This window comes from Colias croceus, chromosome 1, assembly GCF_905220415.1.
Source record: "Colias croceus chromosome 1, ilColCroc2.1".
NCBI classification, from domain to species: domain Eukaryota; kingdom Metazoa; phylum Arthropoda; class Insecta; order Lepidoptera; family Pieridae; genus Colias; species Colias croceus.
The window spans coordinates 4,328,811-4,343,289 of record NC_059537.1 but is presented as its reverse complement, the minus strand read 5'-3'; the positions used below and the strand labels follow the sequence as shown (position 1 = coordinate 4,343,289).

At 32.9% G+C, this 14,479-nt stretch overlaps 1 protein-coding gene across 8 annotated transcripts in view; it reads right to left on the bottom strand.

Annotated features, from left to right (window-relative positions):
• Positions 1-14,479, bottom strand: part of LOC123703582 (solute carrier family 12 member 4) — a 289,109-nt gene that overhangs the window by 53,629 nt on the left and 221,001 nt on the right. Inside the window, exon 1 of one of the 8 annotated variants that reach the window (XM_045652271.1) lies at positions 8,466-8,552. The exons of the other annotated variants lie outside the window; for them this stretch is intronic. Within the exon in view, the coding sequence (XP_045508227.1) occupies positions 8,466-8,526 (61 nt within the window). The 5' untranslated portion in view covers positions 8,527-8,552. Of the gene's footprint in view, positions 1-8,465; positions 8,553-14,479 lie in introns of those variants that run through there. 8 annotated transcript variants of the gene reach the window in all.

Genomic DNA, 14,479 nt, shown 5'->3' with positions numbered 1-14,479 from the left:
CCACACAAGACCGAACTTGGGCTTGGTATAATTTAAGAAGCTGGTCAGGTGTGAAGTATTGCCTTACTTTGGCCAAAATGCCGAGCTTTTTTGCAGCAAGTTGCGCCTTAGATTCGATGAACTGTCTGAAGTTGAGGTTCGACGAAACGGTGACGCCAAGCAACTGCAGACTGTCTGACACCACGATCGGCACATCACGAAAAGTCGGAGCTAGGTGAAGTGGACTTTTTTTCGCTGTGAACAGGCACGCCTGCGTTTTTGACGCATTAAATCTCACCAGATTCGCATCGCCCCATTTGGAGATATCCAGTAAAGTGCTATTCACTCGTTCAATCATGGCCTCTCTCTCAGTTGCTATAGTTTCTTTGGATGCAGCAGCATTGGATAGGTATCTTTCTACAACTGTACTGTCGTCCGCGTACCCAAAAATGTTTGGCCGTAGCATATCATTTATGTGCAGCAGGAACAGCGTTGCAGAAAGTACAGACCCCTGAGGAACACCCGCGTTAATATCCAGAGGATCAGATATGCATCCGTCGATAACTACTTGGATAGAACGCTCTCTCAGGAAGTCGGCTATCCAAGTGCAGAGATCAGGGGGTATTCCGTATGAAGGAAGCTTGCTTAGGAGGCTAGCGTGCCAGACTTTATCGAAAGCCTTAGAGATATCAAGGGAGACAGCAAGTGCCTCACCGTGATTCTCTATGGCTTCTCCCCAAATATGAGTAGCGTGTACCAGGAGATCGCCAGTCGATCTATTCTTGCGGAAACCATACTGCCGGTCATTAAGAAGATCGTTGGCCTCTAGGTACGCAAGGAGCCGGTTGTTCAATACACGCTCCATAATCTTGCAGAGTATGGAGGTGATTGAAATCGGGCGATAGTTAGTGGGGTCCACACGACTGCCTTTTTTGGGCACAGGTTGCACGTTTGCAAGCTTCCAGGACTTAGGGACTAGACCCGACTCTAAAGACAACCGAAACAAGCGGGTCAAGATAGGAGACAGCTCAGGAGCACACATTTTCAGGACTATTCCAGGGATCCCATCCGGACCACTTGCTTTATTGACGTCAAGACCACGCATAATGTTAAGAACATCTTTTTGCCTTATACTTATGCTAGGCATAACTGAGTGGCAATGTGGTAAGGAAGGTGGTGTTGTGTTCATTGGATCAAGACGTGAATTTTGTGCGAAGAGTATAGCAAATGTGTCGGCTTTCTCTTTTGCAGTATGAGCAAGTGATCCATCGGGTTTCAGCAGCGGTGGTAGCGAGGATCGTGAAAAGTTCGATTCAACAACTTTCGCAAGCGACCAGAATGCCTTACTACCAGCTGGATAGGATGCGAGTTTGTCTCCGATACGGCGAATATGATCGAATCTTGCCCTCTTGAGTAACTTTTTACAGTCCTTGGCAGCTTTGTTAAAAGCTTTCTTTTTTTCGTGTAAATCAGAAGATTTGTGTATTCGAGCATCAGCCCAGGTTCGATATGCGGCTTCCTTACTTCTTTCCGCTTGAGCACATTCAGCGTTGAACCAGGGTCGAGCTTTGGCATCGATGATAACGTCAGAAAAGGGAATAAAATACTCCATTCCCTGACGAATAACATCGGCGATGTTCTCCGCACAGGTCGAGGGGTCGTTAGATGAGAAACAAACCTGGCGCCAAGGATAGGAGGAGAAAAAGTTACGCATCTCGTCCCAGTCTGCCAACTTATATCTCCAAACTCTTCTCTTTCCTTTGGATGTAAAGTCCGGTGGAGAATAAGTTGAAACAGATCTTACCAAGCAGTGGTCAGAGGTACCAAGTGGAGCATCAACTTCTACCACACAACGGTCGGGATCAGTAGTCAGTAAGAGATCTAGGCAATTGGACGTATGGCCTTCAATATCAGGAATTCGAGTTGCCTCTTTAACAAGCTGGGAGAGGTTATAAGAGGTTGCAAAATTGAAGATCTCTCTCCCAGCATGATCAGTTTAGTAAGAATTAATCATGAATGGTAGATGTGATAGCTTAAACGTGGTTACGATTATCATATCTCTGCAATATCTTTTAAGCCTTTGTTTATATTTAAATCCTTCTCACAATTAAATAACGAGCGTCGCCTTTATTAAGAAATACAGTACTTTCTAGTGTCAAACGGAAATGTGCTCATTATAATACCATTTGCTACGAACCTAATTTTAATAAATTGAAAGTTTTCGAATCTGCACCTTCTTTTCGTTCCTGACGAGCGGTGACAAAATTTTATGTTTCCGCTACGAATCGTTTTCAATTTCAGTCCAATAAAAAGATATTGTTGAAAAGCACATTTTATGTCCCTTTCCTACAGATATCAGGAAGGCAATGGGATGTTTATAGGCAGTATTTCAAAGAAACGTCATAAAAGAAATGAACTTTTAATGACTACGGATGTAGAAGACTGGCGATCAAATGGTGTATTGGACGATTGTGAATTATCAAGATAACTTTGAGCTACATATTTATAAATTAATTAGCGTTAGCTTAATAAGAAAACAGCGACATAGATGTCACTGATAATTGAAATGAAATGATCATAAAGAAGTTGGCCCTGGAAAATAGAACCATGAGAAATCGATTTTAAGAAATCTAATTAAATTAATGATGCCAATGCTAATGATTTATTCCTGACTCTTAATTTTTCGTCTAATTCTTAGTCCGCTTATACAATTTTAATATTTGCTAACGTAAAACAAAGCGGGTCGTTAGAGTGTTTTCAAAGAGCCCAACTTGTTCAAAAATAATTGTCCTTTAGAAAGAGGGACAGGGCCATCAGCTGGCGCCATTATTCAGACCTTTTGTATACATCTTTATTAAGGACCAAATAAAATACAGCTGGAATTTAGCCAAAGTTGATTTAAAAGGCATTTTAAACTAAAAGCAAAAAGTGATACTTAAAAATAATTGGTCTATTTCTTCACCTCTGGGAGAGAATATTAAGGAGTAAGCTCTTTTTTATATCTACACTAATATTATAAAGAGGAAAACTTTGTTTGTTTGATTGTAATAGGCTCATAAACTACTGGACTTTCACCATTCGAAAGCTACATTATCCACGAGTAACATAGGCTAGGTTTTATCCCGTAAATCCCACGGGAACGGGAGCTATGCGGGTTTTTCTTTGAAAACGCGGGCGAAGCCGCAGGCGGAAAGCTATTAGCCAATATAATTGAAGTTATATTGAAGGTATATTATGGCAAAGGTACGTTATCACCGAAAAAAAAACAACTTTTAATTTTAAATCACTGACTTATTTATGAAAACATTGTGGATTATAGAAACTAAATCTGCGAATTACAAGTGAGGCTGTCTAGATAGACCGGGACTCATGAATGAGGTCTGGATAAAAGCGGATTAAGCCCCATCTCGCTCTAATCTGGCTTAGAGGTGTATTAAAGCAAATTATAGGATTTCCTATGCTCTTTGGACATTTATTTTTAAAAATGTTTAGCCTACCTTTGAATATGCTTAATGTTCACCGTAAAGGTATATTTATAACTTGTGTTTACATGTAGCTTACATGATTACATTGATTCTTTTATCATCAAAATAGGACCTCATTTGTAGATAAAGAAGATTGTGAAATCAAATGCACATATTCATTTTTAATTTCAATATTATTATAAATTATTCATCAACATGGAGAAAATAATACCCGTTATTTGCAATTATTTGCTCCCGGTAAAATAAATAATTTGTAAAATGTAGAACGTTCCATTTTATGCTTGTTATAGTAGTTATGACAAATATGCATATGTGATGTTATATTTAATTGCAGGTTTTTTTTTAACGAGGAGCGGGCCAACGAGGCCGTGGTTCAAATTATTAACATTGAGAAGCTCAGGAGAATCAAGAAACTTAGGTACAATTCTAAAATTGTTTTGCAGACAAATTCTAGGAGGAAAGTGATAAGAGATGATCATACATACGAAGATCTTCACTAATTAGTAGATAAACTCTTCATCCATCTTCTCTTTAAACATACCTGTAACAAATTATAGAAATTATATTAACAAATTATACAAGGTGAAAGGTAAGACGTTTGACAAATTTAGACAGGAGCTTCTACTCATGAAACTGAACAACTTTTGTTCTACAACTTTGCTGAATTCGTAAAAATAAAATTGGACTTTGAAAGGAAACTTCGCTAATCAGCTGACAGATTTCCATACAAAGTCCAAATTTTTTTCTACAAATTCAGCAAAGTTGTAGAACAAAAGTTGTTCAGTTTCATGAGTAGAAGCTCCTGTCTAAATTTGTCAAACGTCTTACCTTTCACCTTGTATATTAGAAATTATAATAATATACTACTACAAATATTTGTTTGTATCAATGTTGTAATTAGATTATACTGATAATTAATATGTATCATATTTCGTTTAAAATACATCTTCTTTGAAGGAATAATACATGTTTAAAATTGAGCGATATAAAAACTAACCGTATTTATTTAAAACACCATGAAAATATCATTAACGGCTATATTAAAATTTAGGTACTCATTACCAGCTAAGCTATCTAAAGGGACATTGTTCTTTCAGCAGCAAAAATACAGTTATATTGTTAAAAAGTTATTCATTAATTTATTTTTAATATTTTCTTCACGAGAACCAAGCATTTAAAACATATTTCAAAATAACACATTACGCCAAGATTGTGCTATTCAATTTATACATGACATGTTCAGTACTTGTACAAGAAGTCGCTCTAAGTAAAAAGTTCGTGGGTTCAGTTTCTTTGATAATACCTACTTTATAAGCTGGATCAAATGAGTAGTTGATAAGATGTTTGGGCTCTATACGTGAATCTCGAAAGTTCTGTAATTGTGTTTAAAACTCAGGCTTTCGGTGGCATAGTTCACTACTAACTACCAGAAACTTCTATTTAATCACAACATAACTAGGTGTACTATAGAAATAGAATATAGGATGAAAACTTTAGAAGACGTTCTGGAGTTTTGAACTTTAGAAGTAGATAGATGGTTTACCCATTCATATTTGAGCGTGAATAATCGTCGTAGAGCAGTTCATTTTACAGATATTAATTCTTTACTTCTATAGTATTTAATACTTCGCAAATTTTATTTCCAGTATACTTAATCACAGGCAAGGTAAGCAAGTAAACATTAAGAAGATTATATTATTAAAATCGAAAATCTTACTTAAATATTTACGCTGGAATCTGGTTTTTAATAAACTTTCTCACTTTTAGCGATCGCGATTCCGTATTTTCAGCTTTTAATTTTGCTAAAATAACAGTAGGTATGAGGAACGTACATATGATTAATTGATATACGGATAACATTTTCTGATGTTTCTCAACATATCATTTATCTGGTAAAATAATATTTAGTGCTAGAAAAACATCTGCATACCTTGACGGATTATTTGATACATCGACTAAATGAATAATGCTAATATAATATCTTAAAAATACATACCTACAGATACTATAATAAATCGCGGCGAAAGTAAAAACTTTATTTTTGACTAATGCATTGCTTTTCCGTGGCTTTTCCTGTATACATTTCCAATAGATATTTAGAATTGGTTTGCCAAATTAATTTTTAAAAATAATACCGAAACGTGTTGCCATGAACATAAAAATTTAGGGTCTTCATTTGCATTTGTATTAAAAATCCAATCTGATAGCTGACATTTTATGTAAATGTTCCATTTATAGAGATGGTGGTGCGATTAATTGAGTTCCAATGACGTGCTCAAATTTCAGTTTTGACTTTTGACTTTCATTGCATGAGATAGGTTTGAATTTAATTAATTGCTAAAGGGATTTAATAAGATAGGTCTATTTAAATTTATTTTACATAAAAAATTAATTACTCAGCACTATTTTTACAGTAACGCGATTGAACGAGAGCAATGATAACCGGAACGCACACCTACTGCGTTCAGGGGTTTGTGTGATGACGTCACTGGGAGGGAGATGGCCTGTTATCATGTTGGAGCGCGCGAGAGGGACAGAATATAGGCCAAGCACCGACCTACCTTCGGCTAGTGTGGCCCGTCGAGGCGCCGACGTCAACGTGGTAATAAGGTCGCGAAAAATGCCCCTCAAATTATGCATCAATGATTTTATTTTATGCATTAAACTCCAGCCACTAATAAAATAACGAGCCATGAATAGATGTCTTTCAGCGGGTATCTTTTCAGATCTGTTTAACGTGGTTAACGGTTACGTGGACTTGAATAAGCTTCGTCGCTTTGAAACGTAAATGATACAGCGAATCTAATGCTGCATTATAGCATAAATATAGCTTGATTCTAATACTAGAATAATTAACAAAGCTATATATCCTATATAGATAGATTCTAATTTTAATAATCAATTTAGGATATTATACCCTTTGTAAATGATGGAAATTTTGGCAAATAGGTAAACAATGCTGATGTTTATAATTAAATGATACAGATTATAAACTGGTTGCTAAGTGTGTCACTTCATTATTATTAATAACATTTTCTCTGAAATTTACGGGTAAAGATCATGATAATCTCGGCTTATTGTAGAAAAAAGGGCTATTTTCGGAGGCGCAATACAGAATATCACGCGAGGGCCATAGAGGCAAGTGAATGCCTCCATCCCGCTATAAAGGGATAACGTATTGTATATTTTTTTACCAAATGCTTATATTATCTGTGATTTTACGTGTTTTTATTAAATGGTTTGCTTTTATGATGATTAAGATTTAAGGTAAATTCCATTCTGATTTGGTTTTTTAATAAAATTATATCCAAGTAAAATACCTAATGATTGTTTGTATATATATATATTATGTAAATTAGATAAATAATCAATTGGAGTTGAAGCATTCTAGTGGATGCATTTATACGGACTAAAATGTTACCTACGTGTAAAAAGTTTGAAAAATATTTTTGTTTAAAATGTGTTTATTTCTAAGTGGTTCTTATGAAAATGGCATTTAAATCTAAATTGCATCTCTCATCAACGCTCTCGGGAACAAACGAGCCATTTATTTACCGTAGGGTTAAGTTGATCATTAACCCTCTGGCTAAGGGTGCCTTTTTATAGCTCACTAAGGTCCTTCTTACCCTGGCTGGCTCTCTATTAGAAATAATTGGAAGGACTATGCGTAAACAATTTTTTGCACAGCTTCTTCTAGTTTAAGAAAATATAGATGATACAAATTCAGATTGAGAATATGAGTTTAAAATTTTTTAAGTTTTAGTTTAAAATGTTATTTTAGAAAATATAAATTTTAATAATTTATTACTTCTGTAAAAACTGTAGATTTAATTAATTATTACGTTTGAACTTTAAGGGAATCTTAAAGCTATAAAAAGAAATTTAAATGTAGGTAAGTATCTCATAATTACGCGTCTATTACAAATTATTAACTGTTATCGTTCAAAGAGTAAAACAAACAAATGTTACACATTCGATAAATAAAGAAATCTTTTGGATAAAAATCAGTGATTTAATCAGAATTTGTTAATTATTTATTTTTATCATTTTGAAATTGGATTTAATATTACAAAGCGCCATTAGTTTGTTTTATCAAGGAAATATTAGTATGACGTAAAAAGTGTATTAAAGCTAGTTGACGTTTTGTAACGAGTTTTCATTATTTTAATTAAAAATATCGATTACCTCAGGGACCAACATGCACTATAATCGAATATTATGCCAACGCAACGTTACAGTTAACCATAGGAAATAATATTTTAATACTGTGACCATACAGTATAACCGTGGGAAAAGTATACATACTTTTTAACGTATAGTACGTGTATAGTACCAACCAAGTACCAACAATTTCATATTAATTTTATACTTTAATGACAGCGACACAAAAGCTTTGTGACGTCACTGGAGGCCGGTTTAAACTGGTGTCTAATGGAACTGCGGCTTACAAAAGTTTGATTTAAATTTTAAAGCTTCACAATATATTAGTGTGGTGACGGAAAATTAAGCTGTTATAAACGCGAGCGTTAAGCCACGGCATTGGACGAAGAAATATTAAAACTGGTTTCCGAAAATTGCAATAGGAATTTTATGAGTTAGTTAGCTAGAACAATAAATTTGATAATTTCGGATAAGATAGTAAATTAACCATTTTTGATGTTGCTATAAACGTTTTATTGCATTTTTTATTGTATTCAAACTTAATCTTTGTAATAAGTAATTTATTTAATTTATTGATCAAGTATTAAATTAATATACCTATTTAATTTAATTTTCAAAACAGAGTATTCATCATAATATTAATGAGTTTAAATTAATACTCTCTTTGATGTGCTTTGATATTGTATTTAAATTCATAGAAAAGTTTGGAATATTATTGTTATAAAATAATATTATACAGCAGTATTTTCCCCCTGTACGTGTATATGACAACTTCCATACTTTTTAGTACTAAATATTACACAAAAAAACTATTTATGATGAACGGCTTTACAAACCAACCTCTCATTAGAGCCGCCTCAGAAGCCCCGCCATCCTTATCTTGTCCCGATAACAATCGCATTTCACTTTAAATCACCAACAAATTCTAATCCTATCAATTCAAATGTATACTGTTCGTCTCGATTATATTAAAATCTTATTTATACAAGTAAATGTAGGTTATCCTTTGGTTATCGCCGAGCATGTGACTGATAACTGGCGGTAAACAAAAAAGACTTTCGGTTAATAGATTCTCTGAGAAAAATAGTGAAATTTGTCCTATTCAACCAAGAAATTGATCAACAGATTAAGTGGTAATTAATAAACTGGAAGACCTCTTCCTAATATTAGTCATATAATTCTTAATAATATAATTAATAAATTCTATCTGAAGCAGCTATCATACTTTTAAAGTAATATAGGCTAAGTATCAATTTGTTTTACCTTCATTCAAAATCGATATATATTCTCTCGAGCGATCCAAACTCCGTTGCATATCTTCTTGTTTTTTAATACGTTTCCTTTGTCGAATAATGATTATAATTTGAACGAAACCGAGGCCACTGAACTACACTTACACACTTAGGATAATCGAAAAATTAACACTGAATAAATAAGTTTATAACACTGTTATTTTATAATAATGATAATATACTCAAAGTAAAAACACTCAATATGATTGCGCGGACGTGGAATTTCATCGCTTCATTTCATTATACTATATCAGTAAATAAGAAACTCCTTATGCTCATTTATGCATAGGATAATAACACTATTATTATAAAGTTAAACGCTTGTCTGACTGTTCCTTGATAAGTGTACCAACTTTATAATACCACTTAATTTCGTCTCGTCGTACCTATATTTGTTTTTAAATGCGATAAAAACTTATTTACGTTATGCAGTAGTTATGAATTTGTTATACCTACAAATATTAATAGATTGTAAGTGTTGAAAATATATGCACAATTATGAACCAAAAATTAAATTTATACAAATATATGGTTTAAAAAGAATAATATTTTAATATAGAGCCAGCGAGCAAGTTTCAATTAGTGTTTAATAATATTTCACAAAGAGTCTTAGTTCAGTAAACTCCGTTATCTTAACAATGAATAGGTTTTATATCGCGTGTATTTTATAACTATGACTAATTCATGCTTTACTATTGTTTGTCCTTTGAATTCTTTATTGCGTATAATTCATGTTTTTATTTGTTTAGGGTTTATTATTTAGGACGCTAGTAAATAAGAGGTACATAATATGGATGTAGTAGTTGTAAAAAAGATTTAGTTTTATTAATCGACTGATGCAAGGCATGACGCAAGTAAATGTTGATGATATTATTTACTAGCTTTCCGCCCGCGGCTTCGCCCGCGTTTTCAAAGAAAAACGCGTTCCCGTAGGATTTCCGGGATAAAAACTATCCTATGTCCTTCCTCGGGTTTCAAAATATCTCTATACCAAATTTCATGCAAATTGGTTCAGTAGTTAAGGCGTGATTGAGTAACAGACAGACAGACAGACAGAGTTACTTTCGCATTTATAATATTAGTATGGATTATCGTTTGTAGTATAAAAACATATTATCGTCATTATATAAGTAAAATTACCTGTGATGTACAAATGTTTGTTTGCATGTTTGATTTGTTTTATTTTTTTAATGACCCGTATTTAACTGTTCTTTAGAATTGAGAACAGTCTCTTAAATATATGAAAATATATGCCATTAAAATAATTATTGATCCTTTTATTCACATAACGCCATTTTTCAAACTGAATTTAGTCTATTTTTTCTACTCCGGAAGGTTGTCCACCTTCGAGGGTACGTGGTGCGCGGCAGCAAGCAGCCAGCGGCGCATCCCAGTTCTTATTTATACAGTATTATCTATGCATCTCAGGGCAGAAATCTTCATAATTATTATTATTATATATTTATTTGAAAATGCATTACAATTCCATATGCTTATAGATTATGAAAATAAAGTAAAATGATATCACAATTTCAGTTTCTTTTTATAGAGCGTCACTTTTTTCAATTTGACAAGTAGTCAAATCTTATATAGTAATATTCTAAATTTGACAGCAACATTAAAAGCAATTTCTTCCAGATGTTTCTAACAATTGATGATTGTGAATTCAGAATCCATAAATTAAGTTGAAAATTTTCCTATCCCAACGTTTTTATGGAATGTTCCATAAAAAACATATTTACGACGTTTTGTTCAATGGATGTTTGCCAACTTTCTTAATCTTATACTGGTAACTTGATAGTGACCTTCAGAAGGGAGTTGGGAAATATATTTGATTTAAGATAAGTGCCGAGTCTGATATTGTCGACGTATAAAGTTATGTACTGACGAAATGTTAGCACACAGTATTTGTATGTGTTCTCAATCTGTATTTGAATATTCTATACGAAATATACATGAAACACGACTTTCTGTTAACGTTGGTGGTATGGTAAGCTTGTGATAAAGAGGTTTATTTATTGGAATATTTATAGTATGTGTTATACCTTATATGTATTAATTATGATGTTTGCCATATCACAATAGAAAGGTATAATTCCATCTCTTAACGTGTTTGTAAAAAATCTGCTCCTAAATATTATTTCCCTTTACTTATTGGTACCTTTTTAACGTGTATAAGTAATGAAATTAAAATGTAAAACAGACAGAGTTGAAAATAGGTTCTAAAGATTTTCTTGCCTGCTCTACTCTGTTGAAACTGCTTTCCGAACCGGTAGCAAATATTACAATATTAATCGACGTATTATGACCATTCAAAAGCGCTTCTAAAAGAAGTGAAATAAATGTTTGAGTTTCGAGTTTAAGGAATTCATTACGTGACTTCGAAGCTACATTAATATTGTGTTTATTTCAAGTATAAATGAAGTTGAATAAAACAATAAATAATGCGCGACGGGAGCTTGAAAACTTTTACAAGGGGAATTAGATCTTAAATCTTTAAAGCTTCATGTTGATTTTGCGAGTCTTCAGCTTAAATTTTGTACAGAAAGTAATTAAACAGCCACGATAAATGTATTTTATTCAGTAGTGGCTAATTATAAAAGCTTGTTAGGTACCTATCTATTAAGAACTATACATCGTATTAATTACAATGATATGATTTAAATAAATTGAATGTTCTTTAAATTTATTACGTGATATTAAAAACGATAGTCTTTGATATTATTAACTAATTAAAAAAAATATACACATCAGTCGAACTATTTTTGCGAGATTACCGAACAAACTTCATATTGTCTACATAAGTACCAACATAACATTAGCAAACAATTTAACTCGGGAGCTAGTTGAAAGTCTAACTTCGAAACATTTTTTACGGGAAAGACTAGTTTAACATAATATATTCAGACGCATACCAACTTCAATTCAAACCTTAGAATGTGGCATGGTTGTGCATGAGGCATACAATTAGATTAGTAGGGTTTTCACTCACTTAATCCGACAATTAATACCGCTTTCATCGAATAAGGAACCTCTATGTTTCGCGGTGACGTGGTGAATAGTACGTGTTGACGGAATTACCTTGGGAAAATAGCTGAACTTTGAGATAAATGGTTTTGACAAATGTAAGCGCTCTCTATACCGTTTGGCTGGTAATTAAGTAGTGGTATTAGGAGACATTGTTTATGTGTTTATCTGTATGATTAGTGATGCCTTAGTGGATAATGCGTGGGTTTATAATATTAAGGATTTATGGTGTCATTATGTTATGTGAATATATTAGCTCTATGCATAACAAATGAGATACATAGAGTTAAATAGCTTTTTTCTCTATACATAATATAATTGGTTTCCATTTCATTTATTTACATCATCAGTGACTTATAATCCTTGGATGTTATACGTATAAGTAGTTTAGTTTTTATAATATCTATATTATTTTATAATTTCAATTTATTATGACTGCTCAGAACAACACATAGGTAGTAAACACATACAATTTCGGCAATCATTTTGATTATACATGATGTGGCAATAATGATAAAGATCATTGAATCATTGAACGATAACACTGAAAAGGAGATACAAAAACAATCTTATAGAGATCGATCTTTCGTGTCCATTACACGCAGATTATATGACAGGCCATTCAGCAATAAAGCCGGCAAACGATGTACGATAGTATGCTCCAGTTTGATACCGATGCACTTGCTATCACATGATTCGTAGATATTGATCTGCCACAAATTACAACAGTATCTTGATCTTTTTATTGTTATTATATGAATGGCCACCGCAAATCGTGATAAGCTATTGTTTTTCGGTGCCGCAATAAATGCGTGTTGTTTAATGCGTTGGTGGCAATTCACAATATTTATTGTTATTAGATTATTTGAACACAAATCGAACTATATTTATTTTACTGAAACACAAGTAAATGGAAAGAACTATTTTTTTATATTTAAAGAGTTTATGATATTATGAAACTCATGAGTCCCTATGAATAAATTTTTTGTCTATATCCCATTTTATTACTGAATCTGTGATCGAGTAATCTTTGCAATAAATTTGAACATTTCATGACTGTAGGCTTAGATCATTAAGTAATGATCTAAGACTGTAGGGTACTGTAGTGGATTTTAGCTTATTCGCTTGAGATTTTTTGCGAAGATTATTTCACAATTCATTAAAAAAAAAATTGTAAACCTATAACAGAAACAATATAATTGGATCTTTGGCGTGTTCAAATATTAAAATAATAAACGCATGTCAAAATCGTATCTATGTAACATCTCATAACTAAAGCTCGAGAGTCAAGAGATTAATTAAATGGTGAAGATGACGATGATTTATCATTTTTCAATCGTATTAAGATAATAGATAATTTTTCTCAGACACATAGGTACAAAAAAACATTAATAAAATTGTTTTCCCTTTTTATGGGCTAAATGTACTTTTTACCCTTTGGTCCACTTTGGGAGTATATGAGGGAAATATTCAATGCCATCTTTTAATAATTAACGAGGTCGTTTTCACTTCAGGTCACGTATTCTTAAAAACTGCTTCGGTACTTTGATATCTACTAATTTAGTCCAGTTCAATATTTATGCTTGTGATAAATTGCATGAATAGAAGTTTGACAATTTTTGCAAATTGTGAAATAAACATTTTTATTTTTGAGAGCGAAAATTGTAATGCCTGAAGAACGCTCTTTTTTTCCTTAATATTTGATAACACGGTAAGAGATCAGGTGTATGATCGGCTTTATGTGCTCTTTCAATATCAAATTTAATGAAGGATCCACTTCTGGTTTAGTAAAATGACTCTCTGGAAACCATGATATCAGTATTTTTGTTTATATTTCATATTATGTTCAATTCATAGCGATGTTAGCGCGATCGTCAATTGTTCACTCGTTTTGTACGTTCTAATTTACAGAAATAAAAAATTCGTAATAACTTTAACAGCATAATCCTAACATCTCCAATGTTGCTCTATATTTAGAACCTTGTATAAGCAATGTTGTATACTAAGCTCAAAGGAGGTCATAGTTTTGCATACGCTGAGTACCTAAAAATACTTATAAAATTCCAGGAGCAGTTTTTTTTTTCAGATCAATGAATTCTTAAAACTCTAACCTAACCTAACAAGCAACCCGCCCAGCTTGGCTACCAGCACGTGACCTATCGTTAAGATTATGTTTTCACAGACAAATTGCTCGCTAATGCGAAGCTGTTTATGCCAGCTGCGCGAAGCTAGAGAAGAAAACATGGATTTTCAAAATTTTCAAAATTGTTTTGATGTAATTTTGTTGTTTAAGTATTTTTTACGTGATCAGTGTATGCAAAACTACAAGTCCCTTCGCGCTTAGTATACCAGTAGTGGGACACCCTGTATAATCTAAACATTTGAATATATAATATAGATTACTTTGTCTTGTTTCTAACTAAACATTTCACATGAAATAAGCCGTGAATCATGTTGCGGTCGATATAAAATGTGATTCAATTGGATTATATATTGTGTATCGTAATCTTAAGGATTCTGGCATCAGCAGAAAGC